This window comes from Notechis scutatus, chromosome 6 (assembly GCF_049901735.1).
Source record: "Notechis scutatus isolate UNSWTSFEM ecotype Mainland chromosome 6, rNotScu1.2, whole genome shotgun sequence".
NCBI lineage: Eukaryota > Metazoa > Chordata > Lepidosauria > Squamata > Elapidae > Notechis > Notechis scutatus.
The window spans coordinates 8664947-8689888 of record NC_142014.1 but is presented as its reverse complement, the minus strand read 5'-3'; the positions used below and the strand labels follow the sequence as shown (position 1 = coordinate 8689888).

At 43.7% G+C, this 24942-nt stretch overlaps 1 protein-coding gene across 1 annotated transcript in view; it reads right to left on the bottom strand.

Annotated features, from left to right (window-relative positions):
* Positions 1 to 24942, bottom strand: part of MET (MET proto-oncogene, receptor tyrosine kinase) — a 145637-nt gene that overhangs the window by 98579 nt on the left and 22116 nt on the right. The window contains exon 2 of the mRNA XM_087969312.1: positions 11504 to 12721. Within this exon, the coding sequence (XP_087825438.1) occupies positions 11504 to 12706 (1203 nt within the window). The 5' untranslated portion in view covers positions 12707 to 12721. The remainder of the gene's footprint in view (positions 1 to 11503; positions 12722 to 24942) is intronic.

Below are 24942 nucleotides of genomic sequence, written 5' to 3'. Positions count from 1 at the left end.
AACGTGGCCAATGGTGAGGGATGTTTGGAGTTGTGATTCAGAGCCATTTAAATGTGTTTATAAGTTGTCTCTTGATCAACACAATTGATTGGAATTCACATTTATTTATTTAGTAAATGTAAATGCCACCTATTTTGCCATAGGCAAATTGGGCGTTGGTTTTTACCTGACATGCCATTTCTCTGGAGCCGTGAGGATCATCCAGAGAGTGGGAGGTGCTTCAGTCTGCATCGTTGTAGGCTGAGCTTAATTACTGAGGATCGCTCCACCCTTCATCACGTGGCTGCCTTGCGATCCCCAGTTTACGCGAAGTCGAGAGTGAAGAGAAGATCTTGCTCTCCTCTTACTATGCTAAAGGGTTCCTTGGCCGAAACAAGACCCCACCAGACGGAGAAACTAATAAGGGTGGGGCTGGATGATCCTCACGGCTCCAGAGAAATGGCGTGTCAGGTAAGAACCAACGCCCATTCTCCTGGGAGCCGTTCGGATCATACAGAGAGTGGGACATACCAAAGTTTGGCTGTCCTACGGGAGGAAGTCCGTCTGGTCCCGCAATCCCTGTGGTTCCTTGAGGACTCGCTGGAGGACTCGTCTACCAAACGAAGCCCCAGCCGAGGCAAATATGTTGATCTTATAATGTCTAATGAAGGGAGATGGGGAGGCCCAAGTGGGCCTGACAAATATCAGCAATTGGAGCCTGGGTGGCCCAAGCTGTAGAGGTGGCGGCACTTCTGGTGGAGTGTGCCGTTATGCCGCTGGGTACCGGCAGAGCCTGTGACAAAAAGCTTTGGAAATGGTAGCTCTAATCCAGCGGTCAATGGTTGACGGGGACACTTTGTGGCCTAATGATTTGGGCTGAAAGGAAAGGAATAGAGATTCGGATCTCCTGAAGGGCTGGGTATGTTTAGTGTAAATGCGGAGGGCCCGTCTTACGTCCAGGGTGTGCCAAAGCTTCTCCCTTTCCCGCGAGGGATTGGGGCAGAAGTTCGGAAGTGTGAGTTCCTGTGCCCTGTGGAAGGCTGAGTTGACCCTGGGCAAGAAGGTAGGATCCGGCCGGAGAACTACCCGGTCGGCATGGAAGATGCAAAGGTCCTTCCTCACCGACAAGACTGCTATCTCTGATATTCGGTGAGCCGAAGTAATGGCCACCAGGAACACGACTTTGAATGTTAGGAACTGGAGAGTGGATTCCCTGAGAGGCTCAAAGGGGTGTTTAGTAAGGGCCACAAGGACCTTATTGAGGTCCCAGGTGGGGTATCTGTGAACTGTTGGAGGACACAAGTTAGTGGCTCCCCTGAGAAATGCCCTGATGCGAGGGTGGGGGGAAAGGGACCCCAGGTTGTCACAAGCAATGACGGTTGAAAGGCTGCGACCTGACGCCTCAGGGTGCTAGGAGAAAGACCTTTCCTCAGACCCTCTTGGAGGAATTCCAACACTTGAGCGATGGAGGGTGAAAGCGGGTTGACCTGGAAACCATGGCACCACTTGCAGAAACTATTCGAGGTGGCATTGTAAATCCGGGTTGTGGAGGGCCGCCTGGCGGCTAAAATGGTATCAATAACCTGGTCAGAAACCGCTCCTTTCTTAAACATTCCCGCTCAACCTCCAAGGCTAGCTGGAACCACTAAGGATCCGGGTGCTGGAGGGGACCCTGCGAAAGGGATGTCCTGCTCAGAGGAATTTTCCAGGGAGGGGCCACCGATAGGTTGTGGAGGTCCGCGAACCATGGGCGCCTGGGCCAGCAGGGTGCCACCAGAATCAGTTCTGCTTTCTCGGAGATGAGCTTCTGGATAACTCTGGGGACCAGGGCTAAGGGAGGGAATGCATATAGAGGCCCTGTGGGCCAGGGGCAACAGAGGGCGTTGCGGTTCTCGGCCCCGTGGGAGGGGCACCTTGAGAAAAACCTGGGGACTTGTGTGTTGATGGGGGATGCGAAGAGGTCCCCTGAAGGGAGACCGAACCGCCTGGTCGCTTCCCTGAACAGTGACGGGTGGAGGTGCCACTCGGACTGGTCCACTGTGGTCCTGCTCAACCAGTCTGCTTGGGTGTTTGAGTCCCCTGAGATGTGCTCGGCTTTGAGAGAGAGGAGGTTTCGCTCCGCCCAACGGCAGAGGCGCTCAGCCTCTCTCATCAAACGGATGTACTGGGTGCCCCCTTGTCGGTTGACATGGGCCTTGGCGGTGACGTTGTCCGTGAGTATAAGGACATGCCGCCCGCGTACCTGAGGAAGGAAGTTGCGCAGGGCCAGGTGGATGGCGCGGAGTTCCAACCAGTTTATACTGCGTGCCCGTTCTACCTGAGACCATCTGCCCTGTGTCAAGATCGAGTGGATGTGAGCGCCCCATCCGGACAGGCTGGCGTCTGTGGTGAGGGTGAGGCGTTGGGGCTCCTTGAAGCCATGTCCCTTGTTGATGGCGGGACTGGTCCACCAGAGGAGAGACGTGAGGACCCTTGAAGGCACCCTGACCGTGACCTTTGAATTGCTTCTGCCGGACCGTTGGAACGGGAGCAGGAACCACTGTAGGGACCTGGTGTGTAACGGGCCCAGGGAACAATGGAAATACATAGAGCATTTTACCTAGTAACTTAGACAATTCCAAAAGTGCTACCCTCCTTGAACGTCTGATGTGTTTGACAGTTTCCTGGATGCTGAGGAATCTTTCCGCGGAAAGGAAAACCTTTCCTCGAACTGAGTCAATGACGGACCCCAAGTGAGTGATCCGTGTAGATGGTAACAGTCGGCTCTTTTGCCAGTTTACCAGGAACCCATGGTCTTGGAGGGCAGGGAGGGTAGCTCTGACATCCTTCTCTGCTTGGAGTCTGGAGTGGGACAGGATGAGGATGTCATCCAGGTAACAATGGAGACGAACCGGGATGGTTCCTGAGGTGGGCCGCCAGAGCCGCGAGGACTCTAGTGAAGGTCCTCGGGGCAGAGGCCAACCCAAAGGGAAGAGCCACATATTGGAAGTGGCGGTGGTTGTAGCAGAATCTGAGGAATTTGGAATGGGAGGGCCGGAGTGGGATGTGAAGATACGCCTCTGCAAGGTCTATAGAGGCTAGCCAGTCCCCCTGCCTGATGCCCAGTAGAATGGACTGTAGGGTGTGCATCTTGAACCTGCGGTAGGTCAGGAAACGGTTAAGATGTTTCAGGTTTAGAATAGCCCTCCATCCCCCTGAGGATTTGGGGACCACGAAGAGGTGGGGGTAAAACCCCTGTCCCCGCTGGGATGGTGGGACGGGTTGTATGGCTTGTATGTTGAGGAGATGATGGATAGCTGAATCCATTAAGTTGTGTTTGGTGGGATCCTCGAAGGGGGGATGCCATAAAGAAGTCAGGGGGCGCGCTGGAATTCAGGCGCGAGACCAAGTCTGATGGTGTCACGGACCCAGGCATCGGAGGTGGAGGAATCCCATCGGTCAGCGAAATGCTTGAGGCGTCCGCTGATGGGTAGGGAGAGAAGTGGTCTATCTGGTGCGCCGGAAAGGCTTTCCTCCGGAACCCCTGAAGGGACGTCTGTAGCTGCCGCCCCTCCTGTTCCTGTCACCTGGATCGGCTCGATCCTGGGGCTGGAATGGCCGGAAGGAGGGGGGTCTTGAATACCTGGGCTGGAAAGGGGACTGGTAGGAGGGTCGGGAGGAACCTCTCCGAAAGGGCTGGGGGGCTCTTGACTCTGACCTCCGAAAAAGGTGAGGAAGGAATTTTTTCTTGCTTCGGGTTTCAGATAGCAATGGCTCCAGGGCAGCGCCAAATAGTGTGTCCCCTTAATGGGGGCAGTGGCCAGTTTAACCTTGTTTTTATGTCCGCCTGCCAGTGCCTGAGCCAGAGCAGGCGGCGAGCTGTAATGCGAGAGGTTATTGCTCGGGCGGAGAACTTAACCGCGTGGTAGGTGGCGTCGGCCGAGAATTCTGCTGCGGCCATCAATTTTGCGATGTCCTGATGTGCCCTTGTGTTAGAGGGGGGAACATGCTGTTTCAGTTGGCGGAGCCACCGGATCGAGGATCTGGTGAAGAAGGAAGCGGCCGTGGCCGATCTAATGGCCCAGGTGTCAGCCTGATGAGCCCTACGTAAAGCCAGTTCGGACCTCTTGTCCTCAGGTTTCAGAGCCTCCAGGGGATCACTGGGGGAAGACGAGGATGCTAAGCCCACGATGGGCCTGGTCTACCTCGGGAGTGTTAAGCAAGTTGCAGAAGCTCGACTCGAGGTTAAAGAACCTCTTGTCCTGGCTGGATGGGGCAGGAGGAGCTCCTGTGGAGTCCAACTGGTTTGAAACTAGGTCGTGAAATATGGGTGGGGCCGGGATAACCTCCGCCTCCACCACGGGCTGCCTAAAAATGGCGTCCTCTTGTTCCTCTGCCGGGGAGGGGAGAGCCGAGGAGGACTGAACAGACAGGCCAGAAATGTTCTTGGCCTTAAATAGCAGTGATTTAAACATGTGTGGCTTGAACAAGCCCACAAAGGTGGGTTGATCGGGAGTGAGGCCCTCGTCCTCGGACATGTCTCCTTCCATCGGGTCTATCTCCGATAGGGGTTCCCCTTGATGTGTAGACCTCCATTCAAGTTCCTCCTCCTCCCGAACCGATCCAGGTCCTCTATAGCCTCCTCCAGTTCCCCCTCTGGGAGAGGGCTGTCCCCCCGTAAAGGTACCTGACCATGGGTAGGGTCCAATCTAGGCGAGGACCTGCCTGATGATGAGTCGTGTTCGGGCGCCATCGAGGGCGGACCGGACCTGGACCTCTGTTGAAGGCCCTCTGCTATCCCCTGGCGGATAGCCCGTTCCATCCATGCCTGCATGTGCGCAGGGATCTCGACAGAGGCGGACTCCTCCTGGCGCAGACCAGCGGCTGTGGGCGTGAATGTAGCTTCGGGCGTCCGTCTGGTCATTGGTTCGGGGACCTGGTGTCCCTGGGATAAGCTGCGCCTGGAGAGGGAAGAACAGTCTGGAGGAGGGGGGGGTGTCTGGATGTAGAAGGAAAGGAGGGTGGGAGGGCTGGGGGCACTGGTTGTGCCTCTCTAGATCGCCTGTCAAATTCTTTCTCCAGTGCCCTATGACGTCTTAGGGCATCCCTCTGAGAAGCCTTGGAAGTTTCCTTAGAGGCTTCCTTAGCCTGTCTGTGCAGGTGGTAGGACTTAGATCTGGCCTTCAACGAAGGGCCTCTAGTGGAATTGTCATCTGCCATTATAGAAGAAAGGACTATAGCTCCAATTTAAGGCGGTTGGCTCGCCAAGGGTTCGGCCTACAACAAAGGCCGGGTGCCCTTTCAGCTGGCCCGCGCCCCCTTTTGGAATTTAGATATATAAGTTCTACAATATTATTGTTGTTATAATTATTAATATAAATATACACGTGTGTATAGACAATGTATATGTAATCCAATCAGTATTGGTAATGCGTTGTCATGTACCAATAATAAATATATATATATATATATATATATATATATATATATATATATATATATATATATATATATATACAGTTATTTATTATTATTAATATTAATATTATTATTATTAATATTAATATTAATATTATTATTTTTTTCTTTAAACGAGAAATAAACCGGGACCTGTTCAGTGCTCCCAGGAGGGAGTGACCCCAGATATGGTGTTAAAAGTCTCCAATTGGCCAAATGAACGCCCGAGGCTGGAGTGAGACCTCTGGCAGCTGGAGCTCCCAGGCAACAACCGGGAGGGATAGGCTGCAATTCCCTGCCCTGAGCGTGCTGCGGAAAGCCAACAATTTGCCAATCTTTATCAATGTGCAATAAATTCCCACAGGCTGGAAGGCCTGGGACTAGAAACTAATCCGTTCGCAGCCGCAATGAGGCCAGTCAGAAAAGCGCCCAAAAACACGTGGTGGCGTCCAAAATGGCGGCCGCCCACGATCCCCTTAAGAACGGGCTGCTCAGGGCAAGGCTAAGCCTCTTCGGCAAGTTTAAGGGTCAAGAGAGGCAGCCAAGCAAAATTCGCCCCTTTCTGTGGCGATCGGCGTTCGCGTGGGGGGGAATACCAGCTGCGCTTATCAGCACGATCAAACGGAGCCGCTACAAGTGCGGCGCGAAGAAGCGGCAGGAAAGGAGCCGAATTGGGAGGGGGGGAGGATTGGCGCCGGAGCGCGAAAGCCGCCCGCTCTCTATCCCCCCTGGGGGCGAAGAACGCGCTCCCCTGCTAAAGCCACCCCAATTGCGCAGAGGCTAAGGGAGAACCAGGAAATAAAGGGCAAACCTGAAATAATAAGGAGTCTGCTGTTGATAAGGAGTTTGCTTGAATCGGCCAAGGAGTGGGAAATACACAGCCTAATCTCATGAAGGCTGAGCGTAAACTGGGGATCGCAAGGCAGCCACATGATGAAGGGTGGAGCGATCCTCAGTAATTAAGCTCAGCCTACAACGACGCAGACTGAAGCACCTCCCACTCTCTGGATGATCCTCACGGCTCCCAGGAGAACTAGACAGTTTACAATAATTAAGCATGATAATACACATCCATTATCATCCTACCACAGTTCCTCTCATCTTGATTTGGATTATGATTACATCTTCATGAAAGCAAGGCAAGAATTAAAAATTATTTCCATTGCAATGTTCATATATCACTTGTACAGGCATATGTTAACATTGTTTATTATTTATTATAGAAAGGAAATACTGATTAAGATGTTTTCTTCTAAATGAACATGATATACAATATCCCAGGTAAAGGTAAAATACTGTAGATCAATAAAATTAGTGAACTTTGAATAACAAAATGAGCTGGTTCTATTTACATTTGAAAGCAAAAGCCAAGCTGGTTTTGTGCAATTTAGACGTATTTTTGCATTGTTATGGATGGCAAGCTAAGTAATAATGATGGGATATCAACTGATTTAGTGTACAATGTTTTATATATAAGAGCTTAGTGAATCAGATGTCAGTGATAAACCAAGACACCTATGGGAAAGGTAGTTAGGTCACTGCTGCTAGGTGGGGGAGGGATCAAGGAATTGTGAGAGTGGCTGGGAAACTGTCAAGGAACATTGAAAATGAAAATCACATGACCATAGCAGCAGCCAAGCAGCAGCCAGTAGCACTGAAGCAGCCACAGCTTTCCCAAATGTCATTCCTTCAGGAGACATGGGTGCCAGATTTTAGTCACATTCTGCAAATTAATCCATCTGAAGTTCCTTGGTTAAAAAATTGTTGGCCTTTAACAGTTTCTCCCAATTAAAAGTCATAATGATGAGGGTTTTAGTAATATATAGTTGCTAGCCTATAAATCTTACTTTTCACTTTGTATTGAACAAACTGGTCTCTAAACTATACCGCCAGCCTGCAAAAATACTGTTGGATGGATTTAAAAGCATTGAGTTTGAAGCTGTTCCTTCTAAACACCCAGAAACTCTTATTAAACTTAGACACTGTTATTTCCTCTACAGAAGAAATAAGCCAAGTAGAAACTTAGTTTACTTGTGTCCTATGTCTATTGTGTCCTAGGTCTATTCAAATTTGACCCAATGTATTTTTTTTCAAGGTTAAAAGTAGATATTAATGCAGTAGACAGTGTTATATATTCCAGAAAGTAACTGGAATTGAACTGGAAGAAAATGTAAAATAATCCTGCAACCCTGTATTTTATGAATTTGTAATGCGTAAGTTTTTAAACATGAGAATCTGTTTAAAACAAGTGATAAGAACTGTCTAGACATATGACCAGAAAACCTGCTATGAGAAGATGAAAAAAGCTTATACTTGTAAAATATGTTGATGTTGTTTTGTCTTTATTAAATGTTGCTATACCCAAAGGACAAAAGATCAATAAAGCTCCTTTGGTTTCCTGATGGAAGGCTGCAATTACTTCTTCCCATTAGAAAATAAGCATAATTCAATTTCTTTCATCTATCATCTTAATAAATAAATATCACTGTATGTTTATTTCACTGTCTCTTTTTATTTGATTTCAGGGGACTCTTCATTTCACTCTACTATTTTTTTTTCTCTTGCCTTTATCTGTATTTCCACATTCAGCATGTTTTGATAGAATAAAACAATGCAAAGAGATAACAAACAAAAATGATGAAAAATTGAGCAGTTCCTTCCAAAAGTAGAAGTCTTAATTACCCAATTTTAACAGGACTATACTGAATCAAACTGAAAGAACTACCATTCTTTAATAAGTCATGCTGAAAATGACTAAAATTGAATTTCTGCCCAGATTTACTATATTTCAATTTCTGCATCATTAAAGTGGCAAAACCCCCAATCCACAGATAAATTGTTCAAAACCTTCCAAGATTGTTTGTCAACCTTCTTTTAATTTCAGTGAAAACAGAATAGTTTTCACTCTTCTCTTTCCTATAAATTCTTTAAGACTTATTCCTATGAAAATAAAATTAAAATAGACAAAATGACAAAACCCTTGAATCTCATTCCCTTTTTATTTGGCCGTATGATACCACTGCTCTGTCCACTGCACTGGTGACCAGATGGCTTCTTGGGTACAAAGTCAAGCTTCTAGTTATCAATTCCACAGTATACGATTTGGCTATTTGAGGCGGGACAGGTTTTGCCCATCTATTTGGGCAGAGCAGGTGCATTTAGGTTTTTTGATTAAACAATGCCATCTATCAGAACATCTGTGCAGCTTCCCCACAGATGATGTTCATAAAATCACTAAAAACTAGGCTATTTTTCTGGTTGGTAAGGTGGTTGTTGAGCCGCTCTTAAGTTTCTTATTCATTGTTTGTCTTCTGATCCATGAACACGAATATTAGCCATGATTGCATTGTTCCAGAGTTACAGGAAATAGGATAGGTCTCTACATAAATAAATAAATACTTACGTATTTATCGGCGTATAACACGCACAGGCGTATAACACGCATCTTCATTTTAAGGGGGAAATTTCAGGAAAAAAAATTAAAAAAATTCTGCCTTCCTGCCTTAGTTTCTGGTTGTTTGGGAGCAGCTTCGGCTGAGAATAATAACTATTCGCCTCTTTTACTCAGCCGAAGCTGTTCCGATTCAACCATTAACGAAGGCAGGCAGGCAGGCAGAACGGAGCAGGGCGGGCGGGCGGGCGGACGGGATGGGGGGGGGAGAGGCGACAGGAAAAGCCCCCCGCTTCTTTGAAGCAGTTTCTTCTGTGCTGGTGGAGGAGCGAGAGAGCGACTGAGAGAGCTGACCCAGAGAGAAGGACAGGCTTCGGTTGCTTCCTCCCTCCCCTTCTTTCATTTGTGTCCTTGATCCCCGATCCCAGCAGCATTCACCGAAGGCTTTAACATTATATCGGGCGTATAACACGCATACATCATTTGCCCCTATTTTCAGGGGGAAAAAGTGCGTGTTATACGCCGATAAATACGGTAAATATTTTGGAGGCCTTACAGTAGAAATTTTGGAAAGATTTCTGATGTACTGCCCCACCCCCCAAATACAGATACCCTGTTTCTCCAACAATACGGCCTCCCCCAATAGGAAGTCCCAGCATGTTTTATAGGCATGAAATGAAATTAAGCCCCCCCCAATTAAGGCCTATATTAAAACATGCAAAATGGGGCGGGGAATGGTGGGGGGGCTTGCCGTTAGGAAGTACTTTTGTTGCACACCCGGATATGGTGCTGCCTGCGTTGACCCCGATACGAAATGCCCCACCAACGCCGAGGTCAACATCCAAGCCGTCGCCGCCCACCCACCCAAAGATGCAAGGGGGGGGGAATTAAGTCACCCTTGAAAAGACAGCCTAGCCATTTTTTCAGGGCTCAAAAAAAAAAAAAAAAAAATGACCCGGCCTTATTATATGAGAAACACGGTAGTTCTTGCTTAACAACCCTAATTGGAAACTGAAATTTCTGTTGCTACGTAAAATGGTTATTAGATGAACTATCACATAATCACACCGCTTAGAAATGGCAGGAGCAGCAGTTCCAATTGCTACAGTTGAGAGAGGACCTGCTGCTTCTCCTGCCCTGCCACACTCACCTTTTGCTTTAACTCACCGCACCTGCTCATCTCCCCATCTCCTCCCTTTACATGGCCCTGCACTTTGCTACCTGATATTGGCCATCTTTTTCCAACAAGGCTGACTCAGCTAAGGCACCTACTGGGCCTTCATGCAGCTTTGCAAGATCAGCTAGGAATGGCAGGAGAAGCAGAAGACTGGATCAGCGGGGCAGGGGTGGCAGGGTACAGAGCAGCCAAATGAGATGGGGAGGAAAAAGGTGGCTGGGGGAGATGAAGTAGTGCTGCTGTGGTAAGTATGAGCAGGCTGCCAAGTGCCGTCCTTTTTAGCACATGCCTGGGTAAAGCCAAAAACCATTATTCCGAGGACCAGTGATAATTACTACTCATTCAGCACTTTATAACTTTGAATGAATGTTGAATGCTTGTTAAGTGGAGACTATCTGTACCTGCAGAAAAATCAGTATTTTTTTTTAATGAAAAGATTGGAAAAGGATAATAGATTTTAATTACTTGATACCACATCTGTACCCATCTTCTATATTATTAGCCTGCATACCTCTCTCTGATTTAAACACATATCTTGAAATTATGTATTGTTGATTAGATAATCATACTTTTTAATATCCTAATGCATTCAATACTGGCATCTTTGAAATGTTCTCCAAGGACAAATATTTTTCCAGCAAATAGAAACTCACCAATGATTCTGTCAATATATTTACTGAAATACTTTGTGAAAAAATTATTAAGCTGGTATAGATCATTTTAAAAATATTTTTAAAATCATATTCATAGTAATACAACAGGAAAAGACTAAACAATAATCTATGATTATGGAAGAATATTCAGGTTGAAATGTTGAATATCTTCAGAAGAAAAATGAGTAAAAGAAACTAAGATTTGAGGACAATAAAAAAAGTTGAACTAAGCACTAAAGAAAGATACAAAGCTGTATATATTTCATTTTAAAAATCCTAGAAAGTGTAAATAACCATTTATTTCATTTCTAAATAGCCATTATATTTAATTCACGTACTGTTTAATTTAAGTGCTTTTAACTTCAAATCATTCATATTTAGTTTGAATGAAGTATGTTATATTCATCTACTTGTGATTCATCTTCTTGTGGTTTAACTGAAATATTATGCAGGAACAAAATCACTTTGTGAATGTATGGCACTTGGCTTTATTTGTCACTGAGTAGAGTTCTTGTCGCTTGTGTTCTCAACACTGCCCAGTTTCCTTCTGATCAGAAGAAAACAGGGCTTAGGTTTATACTATCTCTAATGCAAACTCTAATTTCTGAATGCATCTTTCAATGACTTTTATATCCAACACTTACAACAACTATTTTATGTGAATATAAATCACAACTGGCAGTAACTAGCATTAAGAGTGAAATTGAAGCACATTAAGACGTCCTGGATCAAAGCCAAAGCATAGTCCAAGATAATAGCTACTATTCATTATTAAAATCAGCATAGTCACATATTCAATACTGGAACATTCAGTGAGAATTAGACAGTGTTACATAATTAACATCCTATAATATACTCCGTACTTACCTTGTTCAGACAGTATTTGTTGGTGTTCTTATAGAGATGCTGCAGACATTTCATGTTTTGCTTGTCTACAATCTTGCCAAAGAATTCATTAATGGTTTTGATAGAAACTGCACAAACAGCAGATTTAGGAGTCGGGTTTGAAGAGTCTGGTTTACTCTGGGCAAAAGCCCCAAATAAAATATCATCATTTATATTAAGGCCCATTTGCTGGGCTAAGGTTGCACCTGGCTTACCAATATATGCAGCTTGTAAAATATTAAAAACCTCATTTGACCTCTTAGCTGACCTCTTCTTACGTTTTTCAGTGTAAATGCATTCAAGGGGCATTTCCACGTATGAATGCAACTCAGAATCAAAAGAACAAAACCGTATAATCCTTGTATGAAAAGCTTGGGAGTCAAGAGATTCTCTTTGAACAGTAAGGAAGTACACAAAATGGTCCTTTTCGAATGCATGAACGTACTTGATGGGGTATGAATCCCTGAATTCTGGAAGAATGTCAATGTAAGAATAAGCCGTGAGGAACTCAAATCCATCCAGAGTTTCTTTTAATCTTCGAACAGATATTGAATGAAGTAAATGGTCCTGCTGGGGTGAATTACTTACAGTATTGCCAACATAGAAGTATACAAATCTTTCTTTTTCTGCCACCAGAATTTTGGTTCCTAAGGGGCTTACAACACAGTCAGGACACTCATCTGACTCCTCATCCATCAGTTTGGAATACATGCAGTGTACTCTACTTCCAATGTCAGCAGGATTATCAGGATAAATGACATGGCGTTGACAGGTTCCTTTGGCTACACTACCACAGCTGATAAGATGATGATCATAGTATGTTTCCAAGAGCAGAGCCATGTTAATGTTATCTGTCCAAATATCAGATTGATTTCCTTTAGGCTTACACTCATCACATGGAGCACAACTTGGATTCTCCAGAACAGGTCCAGTCTTGTATTCATAGACGTTCTGAAGAGTTTCATTTAAGACATAGATTTTATTGACTGCACCTACATACAAGTGCTGTTTGTAGAGAATAATATTTTGTATCGGGGTTTCTGCAATGAAATGTGGAAGTTGGTACTGGATGCTCAAATTCATCTCTGGCTTTGAACCTGCTTCTTTACATTTGCCATTGCTCTTCTGTACCAAGGTAGACAGGAATAATATAATTCCAAAGGGAGAAGTAGCAAAAAGGTTCATAATTGCAGATTTATCCTGTCAAAAGACATTTTAAGAAAGATTTACTATCACATGATTAATCAACAGAACTGTTTGTCTAAGCTATATTATTTATTCAAAGCATTTATACCATAAATTCAGGGTAAAAAGCTTCTAGAGCAGCTTACATAATACAAAATCAAATACTGCCCTCGGGCCTAAAATGACAGAAGACTAAAATGACACAAGACTGAATGAAATGGATTTAGGGAAAGCAAAAGCAAAGAAGGAACCTTGGGTTAAAATAATTGTTTTATCATTTCTAAAATAGGCAATTATAATAGAAATGGTTTGCTCAGGAATCTTCATTTAAGACTACGCTTCTAGAAAAACAGGCATTTCCCAAGATGTAGAATTAATGATACTAGGGTTAGGGCAAAAAAATACAAAAAAACCCAGCACTAATTCATTCTGAAACAATATGTCAACATTCCAGTTATTCCTGCTATAATTTTAAATATTTTATGAGAACACTGCTTACAAATATTAACTATTTTTGAAAATCATAATGAGCTGAAGCCAAGATCAACTGTATAGGTTTGCTAGAGAAATTTAATCAGTCACTTTTGCCTGGCCCTTCCTGCCAGCAATAGCAATTCATCGGGTATGCAAAACTTTCTTCAAAAAGAGCTTCATAATGTACTTGAGGTAACATAAAGCACTTCTCTTCAAATCGTTAAAGCAGTACATAACTATAGCCACATGTGGATCCAGAGAGAAACAGCTTATGCAAGCAACTATGCAAGTCCGAGAAAATTCATGACTGCTTTAATTCTTTTAAAAAAAAGTTTTTGTACATCTTCCCAATACATTATATTACACATCTTTAAAAAGATTTATATAACAGAACATGGCATATCTTGTTTTACTTACCCTGTTTCTCCAACAATATGGCCGCCCCCAATAGGAAGTCCCAGCATGTTTTATAGGCATGAAATGAAATTAAGCCCCTCCCCCCAAATTAAGGCCTAGATTAAAACATGCGAAATGGGGGGATGGTGGGGGGCTTGCCGTTAGGAAGTACTTTTGTTGCACACCCGGATATGGTGCTACCTGCGTTGACCCCAATACTAAGTGCCCCACCAACGCCGAGGTCAACATCCAAGCCATCGCCGCCGCCCGAAGATGCAAGGGGGAATTAAGTCACCCGAAAAGACAGCCTAGCCATTTTTTCAGGGCTCAAAAAAAAATAAGACCCGGCCTTATTATATGAGAAACACGGTAGTATTATGTTGTAACTAAGACACTGTCATCCTCATAAGGCCAGCATTTCTTGTTTCAGATTCAAACTTGTTTTTTAATATATGTTTTATTAATACATTTTCCTTTTATATCACATAAAAATTTCATATTAATCTGAACAGCCTGTTGACTGGACACTTAGTTTTAAGTAGAAATACAATATTAATCAACATAAATCATAATAGTAAGCATAATAAACATATTAGTAATAATCACAAAATGTTTATCTATCTTACAAAATTTTCAATACAAAGGTTATTATCTTTTAGATCTTACTAAATTCTAATCTGATTCTATTTGTTAACCATTGATAAAACAAGTCTCATGTCAAGAAATACTCTGTTTTTTCCTTTTTTTTATTTTAAGTGTTAATCTATCCATCTCAGCACATTCTAATATTTTTATAACATTTTCATCTCTAGAGATTCAAACTTGTTAGGTAAGAAGCCAAGAATCTCGACTGAAATATTATTAGATTAATTAGAAAATGCTCATTACTTGCTAATCTACTTCCAATAGTCTCAGGGAATTGACAGCCCTTTTGTTTTATCTCAAGAAAATGAAATTCAAAACAACTCACAAAATAATATTCTATAAATGATTTCTATTTCAGCTTTAAATGAAGCAGTTAATAATACAATTAGCATTTACTTTATGAATATATAAGCATCTAATTTATATTTGTTTTATTTAAAAAACTTTATTCATTATACATTTCCTTAACAGCACTATAACAATATAAATTAACACACTGAAGATTAATAACATAGAATATATTAAACACTCAACATTGACAGATAGACACTCTTTTTTTATATTTTGTATTGGATATTTTATTGATTTGATTCTAACCCTATGGCATTTTAAGTATATTCAGGAATATTGTTATTCCATTTCCTGAGTAATATGTTTTTATATGTATTGTTTGATTTATTTTCTCAAGATTAGTTCACTTTTTAAAATGCTTACAGCAATAAGTCACTATAGATAAGCCTTTAGCTATACAGACAGGCAGAAAACAAATTTGAACCCTCTAACAAGCTGATGAAGAGTCTTAATCTAGCACATTTCTTTCTTTTTATTCATTTTGATGTGGTTTTCAAAGTCAAAAGACTCATGAGTAGAGTGATATTTCAAACCTCTGACGTGAATAATACATGAATTGTGGTTAAAACAGTAGGGTTTTCATCAGTTTTCAACATTACACTACAAGTTAAACCAAAACATTGTTCTATTGATACTTAGACACAGTTGCTAATCTAAATTTAGTTTCTTTAGAGGGAAACAATTATGCCACCTAAAAGGAACGTGACAACCATATGCTGTTTACAGGATTTTGTGCAAAGTATTATTTAGTTATGGATAAATAGTATTGTTACTGATACAGAAAGAGCATTGCTACCAATTGTTCACAAAAATAAATTTAAAAGCATCTTTGATAATCTAGAAATATGAAACCAAGCTTCAAAAACTTTATTTCTAAAGTAATATTCTTTTTATTATGCTTTATTTAATGTGCTTAAAGTTACAGTAGCTTGCATATAAACTATGTTTCCCAGCAAGATATTTATCTGTTTATCTCAAAATTCACCTAAGCTTTTACTGGATTTCCCTATTCTCTATTACTAGTTATTTTGAAAAATTTCTGCAAAGAGGAGTTTAATGGGATAGTTTCACATTCAACTTGCACAGCTATTTATTTGGATCCAGACAGTTTTTAAAACGAATACATATAAATTGGGAGAAAAGAGCAAAAAATATTTGATATACTGAGGCTGTTATGTCCCCTGCACATTTATTTCTATTTGCACATGTGACTCAAGGCGACTTACAGAATATAAAATCTCATATAAAAACAATAAAACCAATAAAAGTCATATAATAGGTTTATTAAAATCACCCCCCCCATCCTCCACCCTGGCGATAGCACCTTACACGAGCCATTTAATGGGCTCCATCCCACTTGGGGGGGGCCCAGGCCCACTGGCAGAATCAGATCTTCAGCACCTTTCGGAGGAGTGCTAGAGTGGAGGCCATCCTAATCTCTGTGGGGATAATGTTCCAGAGGGAGGGGGCCACCACAAAGAAGGCCCTTTTTCTATGTCCCACTAGGTTTATATCCCTAGAGCAGGTCTGCAACCTTAAAACACTCAAAGAGCCATTTGGACCCGTTTCCCAAACACCGGGAGCCACAAAACCTGGGTGGCCAACTTGACGTCACTCACTCCCAGTCACATGACCCTCTAGCCACGCTCACCCAGCCAGTCATTAGGGCAGAGAACGAGAGCCACAAAACTCTTTTGACATCTCTCTTTCTCTCTCTCTTTCTACCTCTCTATCCCTCTCTATGTCTCTCTCCCTCTCTCTCTGTATCTCTGTCTATATCAGTGATGGCTAACCTTTTCCATGTTGCGTGCCAAAAGTGCGCTCGCATCTGCGCGGACGCTTCTATGCCTGCAGTCATGATGCAATGCGCCCGCAACTCCTCCCGACCCCTGCGCGACCCCTCTCTCCCTGAGTCTATGTCTCTCTTTTCCTCTCTCTGTATGTCTCTCTACCACTCTCCCTATCTGTCATGCCGCTGGTGGAGACTGACTCTGAGGGAGAGGAGGAACAGCCAACAGGGAGTGGGAGTGTGGCTCCAGAGGTGGTGGAGGAGGCTGGGGAAGGGCAGAGGCCGGCTGAGCAGTCAGAGGACCCAGGCCCATCCCCTATCCATCCTAGGGAACGCAGGGAGGAGAGGATAAGGGAGAGACATGGTCTCCCCGGGAGGAGAGAGCCTTGATCCTCTTCATGGGATGCAGGTGTGAGAACTGCATAAGAGTTTGGACCTGTGTGCTAGCAAACGCTGGAAACAAAGAGTGTTTTATTCCTGGATGAGTTTTATCTTGGTTGGCCTTCTTCCAACGGACTATACCTGGTTCTTGAAGTTTGTAATTAATTATCCTGGTCTGTCATGGAACTTTCTTCAGTGTGGTTTGTTTTCAGTTTTTTTATTGCCTTGTTTATCTGCTCTTTGAGTTGGACAGTATTTCTTTCATTTGGAATGTTATTTTGGAAAGAGCTTAATCTCCAACTGTGAACAATTGAACAGTGAAGCCAAGTCAAAGGCATTAAAGAACATTTATTTACGTTTTGGTTTTTGTTACATTTGTGGGACACCCCTGGTCATCACACTATCTTCCCCTTCCCCCTCTGTATGTCTCTCTATGTCTCTCTCCCCCGTCTATATCACTCCCTCTTTGTGTCTCTATCTATGTCTCCCCCCCTCTCTGTGTGTGTCTCTCTCTCCCACTTCTCCATTTCTCTTTTCCCTCTTTCTGATTCTGATGAAGCATTGGGCAGGCCATGAGGCACTTTTAGAGTGTTTTGCACAGCACAGTGAACTTTAGCGCGCTTCACAATGGGGGAGATGGGGTCCCCTCCTCCTCCTGGAGCCCATTACATTGTGGAGCCACAATGGGATCCTGCCCCACTCGCCCCTAGCAACAGGACACAGCTTACACCTCTGAGCCTGAAGCGGCAGAGGCGAGGGCTGCCTTGAGCGTAAATGTGGTGCCAAGGCAAGTACAAGACCGTTTGACTCCTGCACTAAGGCTACGGCCATCGCCTTGCCGTGTCTCCCCCCGTGCAGCTCTTCAGCTAAGCGCAGAGGATGCAAACTCTAGCCTGAAGTGGCAGGAGGTGAAGGCTGCCTTGAGCATAAATATTGCGTGAAGGCAAGTACAGGGCTGCTTCGCTACACTAAGGCTCCATATACCGTCCTCCTCCCCCTCCACTCGTGACCCCCCTGGCCAGCTGTGGTGGGGCCAGGAGGGCACACACGGAGTGGGTAGATCCTCAGGCAGAGAGATCCTCAAGCCCTTTGGCCTGGGCGTGGCCAAAGCACAGCAAAGGCGCGTGGGGCAGGTGGGTTGACTGGCTGCTAAGCGTCTTTAGTGAGGGCACTTCGGCTTTCTCCAAGCGTGACCCCTGAGGTGGGTGTGTGAGGTTCAGCGGGGTCAGTCCCCTTTTCCCACTGCCCTGAGCTTCTTAAAGCCACGGCTAGGCGCTGCAGGCCCATCCCTCTTTCTGTCATCCCTTCCTCCCAGATCCCATTTCCACCCCACCAGTGTTAGCAAGGCTGGCATTGGTCGCAGCTGGGGCGGGCCAGTGTCTCAGGGCGGAGAGCAGGTTGTGTGTCTCCCAAGCACCAACAAGGGCCAAAAGAAGCTACAGGAAGAGTGAGGCGCCGGAGAATCAGCCCTGGCTGCTTCTCCATCCCCCGTCACCCTTACCTTCTCAGGCCAAGTGAGTTGTGACTGGGAGAGGAGTGCGAGGAGCGGGGCCAGCCAGTGGAGGCACAGCAGAGGGCCCAGAGAGCTGCGTGCAGCTCGGGAGCCGCAGGTTGCCAACATCCGCCCTAGGGGATGGAACCAGCAACATTCCCTGTCTTTCACACCATCAAATATTGAATTTCCTATCTTTTAGTAATGAATTGTGTCTGAAACTCTGTATTTTGATATGGCCCAAGGGCTAATTAATAAAGTAAAATAAGTAAGAATTTCCTTTCACTATGCTGTACGCTATTAATTTGTATAGATAGAGGATTGGCAAAAACAATATTTGCTTGGCTTTTATTTCTTCACAATTTCCCAAATCAGGATAATTTTATATGGAGAAAAAAGAAGACGCAAAAAATCTTTCTATATTAAGTATGTATCACTTCAGAATGGAAAGGGATCCAAAAGACAGGTTTCTTCTCAAGATTCGTCAAGACTTTTTACTTGAATGTTTGATCCAGGCTTATTATGAAGTATCATCACAAGGCAAATTGCTCATGGTGGAGTGTTCTGGAAATCCTCAAAGCCTTCATTTATTTTATGATTTTATTTTGGTCTAACAAAGCTATTGACCAAATGGAGAACTTGAGATCAAGTGTTACTCATGTGGTTGCAAACATGATTTTTCCTAAATGAATCCTCCTGTATACAGATAGTCCTTGACTTACAACAGTTCGTTTAGTGCCTGTTGGAAGTTACAATGGCACTGAAAAAAGTGACTCATGAGCATTTCTCACACTTATTAGTTGGAGCATCCTTATGGTAATGGGGATAAAATCTGGATGCTTGGGAACTGACTCATATTTATGACGGTTGCAGTGTCCCAGGGTCACGTGATCCCCTTTTGCAACTGTCTGACAAGTGAAGTCAATGGGGAAACCAGATTCACTTAATAAGTTTATTACTAATTTAACAACTGCAGTGATTCACTTATGAAATGTGGCAAGAAAATGGGGCAAAACTCACTAAACACATTTTTTTATTTCACAATATAAATTTTGGACTCAATTGTGGTTGTAAGTTGACTTGTACTTAAAAAGAAAATAAATGTACCGGTAGTATCATATTCTAAATAATCCAGACCATTTTCTAAGAGTTTTCAAACAATCCAATTCACACCCCATTCAGATCTCTTCACTTCGTATACACTAGCTCAATACCCGTGGCTTCGCTACGAAACTATGTTGGTTGGGCTTAGTTTTGGGGGAGGAAAATAGGGGGGGCGGGGGATTTTGCCTCTGCCTACCAGCATCCATCGGTATTCATCTGGCTAGCATCCTTGTCAGTGTGTGAGAGAGTTAAGGGCTGTTTGGAAACTGAAAGTATTTGCTGTGTAAGCAAGGAGACAGCAAGGAGCCTGGGCGTGGCTTATTTTAACTGTTCTGTACTAAAGTTGCTTGGTGCTGTGAAACTAAAACTCCTCTCCTCTGCTTGTGTTTTGCATTTGGAACAGATTTCTTTTCAGGTGGGGAGGGGGAGTATAACTCCTTAGCATCAGAGCGGGATAATAATAATAATAATAGTAATAATAGTAATAGTAATAGTAATAATAATAATAATAATAATAATAATAATAATAATAATAATGGAAATACTCTAAATGCTCTGATGATCATTTCAAAAAGTCCTTTGTTAGTGAGCACCTAGAAGCCAAGAGGAACATAGTTTGTAGGCTTTTACTGTGTGAATGGTATTTTGCTTTTATATATAGATAGAGAAGAGATAGAGATAGATAGATGATACCATTTTAGGCTATATCATCTAAGAAATAACACACAGCAGGTTTACATTTCAGACACAGGGTATATGAGTTTAAATGATGCTATCACCACACTGAGCTTCAGAAAAGTCAGTTTAAATACATGAATAGGTACAGACTATAGGTAGTTCTAAACTTACAACTGGGACCAGAATTTTGGTTGCAAGGCAGTTTAGTAAGTCACAGCTGATTTTACTTGAATCATGTGGTTGCTGAGCAAATCCAGCTTCCCTCACTGACTTTGTTTGCCATAAGACAGGAAGATCACAAATGGTGATCATGTGATCCAAGGGTGTTGTAACTATTGTAAATACATGCCAGTTGCCAAGTACCTGAATTTTGATCAGGTGTAAATACATGCCAGTTGCCAAGTACCTGAATTTTGATCAGGTGATCATGGGGTTGCTGTTATGGTCATAAGTGCAAGGACCAGTTGTAACTTTTTCAGTGCCATTGTAACCTTGAACTGTTACTAAATGAATGGTGGTAAGTTGAGGACTACCTGTATAGTAATTGAGCTAGATCAGGGGTGGGCAAACTACGGCCCGCGGGCCACATCCGGCCCGTTGGTCTGTCCAATCCGGCCCGCCCCTGAAAAAAAGTTGCTGGGAGTGGTGTATTGCCCTGTGCCGCGTGGCCCCCAAAGCTGGAAAACAGTGCGGAGCGCTCTCGGGTAGGAAAGAAAAGAACTTTGCAAAGGCCTTGGCTGGGAGTTCGAAATTACCTTCGAGTGCGACCTCTCCGAAGGTGAGTCCCCGCCGATCCCCTTTTTTTTTCTGGGGCTTCCAGGCTTAAACTTTGCAAAGGCAAAGTTTGCAGGCTGGAGCGCTTCCCGCCAAGGAGCGGAAGGGTTCCGCCCGGCGGGCGGGTGGGCTGCTTAAACTTTGCTTAAACTTTAAAAGCCTGCTCCCAGCACTCGAGCAACTTCCCAGCAACTTTCGGCTTCCTTTTTCCTCGCTGGGCGCCACGCCTGGCCCCGAGCCGTGCGGCGGAGGGGAAACCCAGAGCGCCACCGGGTCGCCTGTCCAAGCAGCCCGCCCGCCTGCTGGGTGGAACCCTTCCCGCTCCTTGGCGGGAAGACGCTCCGCCTGCAAACTTTGCCTGTGCAAAGTTTAAGCCTCAAGCCCCAGAAACCCGAGCAACTTCACAGCAACTTGCGGCTTCCTTTTGCCTCGCGGGCGCCACGCCTGGCCCCAAGCCGCGCGGGCGGAGGGGAAGCCCGGCGGGCGGGCGGGCTGCTTGGAGGAGGCTCCGGCTTCCTCTGCCAGGCGCGAGCGCCTGCGAGTTAAAAGGAAGCCGAAAGTTGCTGGGAAGTTGCTCGGGTTTCCGGGCTTCCAGGCTTAAACTTTGCAAAGGCAAAGTTTGCAGGCTGGAGCGCTTCCCGCCGAGGAGCGGAAGGTTCCGCCCGGTGGGCGGGCGGGCTGCTTAAACTTTGCTCGGGCGGCACTTTAAAAGCCTGCTCCCAGCACCCGAGCAACTTCCCAGCAACTTTCGGCTTCCTTTAACTCGCGGGCGCCGCGCCTGGCCCCGAGCCGCGCGGCAGAGGGGAAGCCCGGCGGGCGGGCGGGCTGCTTGGAGGAGGCGACCCGGCGGTGCTCCGGCAGCAGCAACAGGCAGTTCCACCCGGCTCCGCTCAGGTGTCTGGCTGGGGCTGTCAGGGAGTTGCTACCGCCGGCGCAGCTCGCGCGCTCCAGTCCCGCGTTGCCTTGGGAAGGAAAAGGCAAAACCAGGAGCCGCTGAGCCTGAGCCTCCGGTGCCGCTGCTCCCGTTGCAAAGCACTCTTCCTTTTTGCCTTTCCCTTCCCGAGGCAACGCGGGACTGGAGCCGCCCGGAGCCGCGCCGGCGGTAGCAACTCCTGACTCAGGGGCCTCCGAGGGGAGGGGAAGGAGGAGAAGAGGGGGAAGGGTGGGGGCGATTCCCAAAATCTTGTGCTGACCCAGCCCGTCTGTCAAATTTTAAAAGTCAATGCGGCCCCCGAGCCAAAAAGTTTGCCCACCCCTGAGCTAGATGGAATAATAGTGAAAATCAAACTTTCTTAGATCGAGAAGAATGGAAAGGAAAGAAGGGTAGTTGGCTTCACTATTCTTGGATGTTGGCAGCTTTCAATAAGCTGCTGACACTAAACTGGTTATCCATGAAATCCAAAGGCTGTTCTTTTCTTTTGATACCCTTTTTGTATTCACAACAATGGCTCCTACAATAGCACCCCAAAAATATTCTAGTCTAGTCTCTTTCAAGGGATGACTCTTTATAGATTTCATACGGGTGCTGGCACTGAACCTATAAATCTACTCCAGGCAGCCTGAACTTTTTCCCTTATCACGGCACCTTATAATGAAAGATCTGAACTGAACCAGCCCACCACGACACTACTGAGGAAGAGACCAAGAAAGAAAAGAAAGAGAAAAGATGCCACTAGCAAAAGCATTTCAGTTTTGCTTAGATATCTTGGACAGCACTGAGGAATATATTAGGTTGTGGTAGGAGCTATTGCTGGAGCAGAGGGGGGAGAGGAAGCGAGGCGAGGTGAGTAGAGGACAGTGCAAAGCAGAGCAAGAACCCCATCAAACACAGTCTGACAGTTACATTCATGGAAGGATTGAAACAAATTATTGTTCTGGAGGCCACAACATTTGAGAATCCCTTCATACCATGAATTCATATATTTATGCAATTCCTATTTTACAGGCTTAGTGGAATTTGCACAGCAGAAATTTTGTAAATTCAATACTGCTGGATTATCACATATCACAATACAGCCTATAAGGTATAAAGCCAAGAATAACAGGATTAAGTGGTCATCAGTGAGACATTTTGTAGCCGTTTTACTAGAAACCCAACTGTCAACACAACATACCTATTGCGATTTTTGGAAACTAAATCATTTTACTAGCTACATTAGATTTCTTCTAACATGGCCATCTTTGTATATATCCATCATTGACTAAAGTAAGTTTTATCAGGCTTTGGAAAGTACTTGAAAACCTTCAGTAGTACATTTGATCCTTCAATTTAGAAAAGAATTTGAGATAACCTCAATATGAATAATTTTCTTTAAATTCATGGGATGAAGCGTATTTTCATTTAGTGTTTAACTTAACGAGCTAAATAATACCAATGTTGTTTGGGTAGATACCTTTCCAGTTTGATTCACATATAAGTTACTATACTGAACTCAAAGAGAATGACAGAAGTTGTGGCTAGACAACAAAAAGACCACTAAAATCATGCAATAGCCAGCAAATCCGTTCTAGGGAGCATGATGTCAGAACATTCATCCTCATGCATAAATGGGTTCTGGCTAGCCTCCACAAGCATAGTCAGCAATGGTGTGCCATGTTGGAGGTGAAAAAAAGAAGCAATGCAATTGGTGTTAGAATATAACTGATACTTATATGACCTAATATTCTTTACTGTAAGTGTAACCTTAGTTTTCTTGTTTTCTCGTTTAACATTACTTCCTGCTGACCAACTGTTTTGTGCATCTCATAATTCAATTCCCTTTTAAAAATACATTTAAAAGAATTTTTAAAGGTATTCAGGTTGCTGTAAGTTTTAAATATAAAATAACTACCATATTCTATGAAAACTAGAGATTAAATTGAAATCCTGCATGGAATTTCATGGATATGAACTTTTGGCACATCCTCATTTTTCTCTTTTAGAATTACAAGGTTAAGAATTGTGTCTAAAATCATACAGAAGAAGTGTACATATTAAAGCATCTCAAGTAAATCTTGCTAAATCTTATCTTGGAAAACATGCTTTCCTGATCACCTAGCAGATAAATATTTCTAGAAACAGAACTGTATTTTATAGTCAGGCTATGAATTAAAAGAAAAATATTGCTTTTTATGCTATTAGTAAATGACATATATTAATTCAACCTGAACGGAACTAACAAAAAGTCATAGGCTTTTCCAGAAGCTATAGCCCTTTGTTTTCCTGAAACATAAAACATATGAAATATCTGCAATATATTTATTGTAGTCTAAAAGTGACGAGAAAAATGAAAACTAACTTAATACATATTTAAATGTTCAGCAATATTTACATGCAGGTCCCATTAATCAATTTCCAATACTATTCTTCTTATAGCAGCTTTCCATAAACCAAAGTGTAAATTACTTAACCAGGTCAAAATCAATTATTGCAATATACTTTTAATCACATGCATATAAAAGTAGTAATTTATCTTCTATTCCGAAGAAAACATATTATTCTTTTACTCATTTTATGCTAACCTGTAGTAAGTACTGTAGAGTAAGTAGATATTTTTCCTTTGTTACCTACTGTATTGCTTTAAATCCCTATGAATAAAGAGAGCTTTTCAGCCTGTGCTAGTCTAGCTTTATTTCTTTCCTTATGATAGTAACGGTGCTGGACTAAAATGGCACAATAGATCTTTATTATTACTAATATAATAAGCCTTCAAGAATTTTCATTGATGTTCTGTGGGGAAAAAGCAGAACAATAACACTATTTTGTTTCAAAAGACTGAGAAGGAATACTAGCCAACCTTTGCTGAAGAGGTAACAGAAATACTATGAGTAAAGGTTGAAGGTTTAAGATTGCAATAAGGAAGTTAAATATTCTGAAAATATTGAAAGGAGGCCTAGAAAAAGGAATTCACTCAAGAATGCAGAACAGGGAAAAGAAAACCAGACAATAGAATGTATATCATTATATTGGTTTGAGCCGAGTTGGGCTTTATGAAATCTTCACTAAAGTTTTTATTCTTTGTCCTCCCCTCATGTACAAAAGGACACACATAGCAACATTTAGCACCAAAAGCAAAAAAAAAAAAAAAGGCAAATAAACACTACGGACAGAAATATTTAGATTCACATTTTATTATGTGAATGTATTCAATGTTTGTGAGGTGGGGGTGGGGG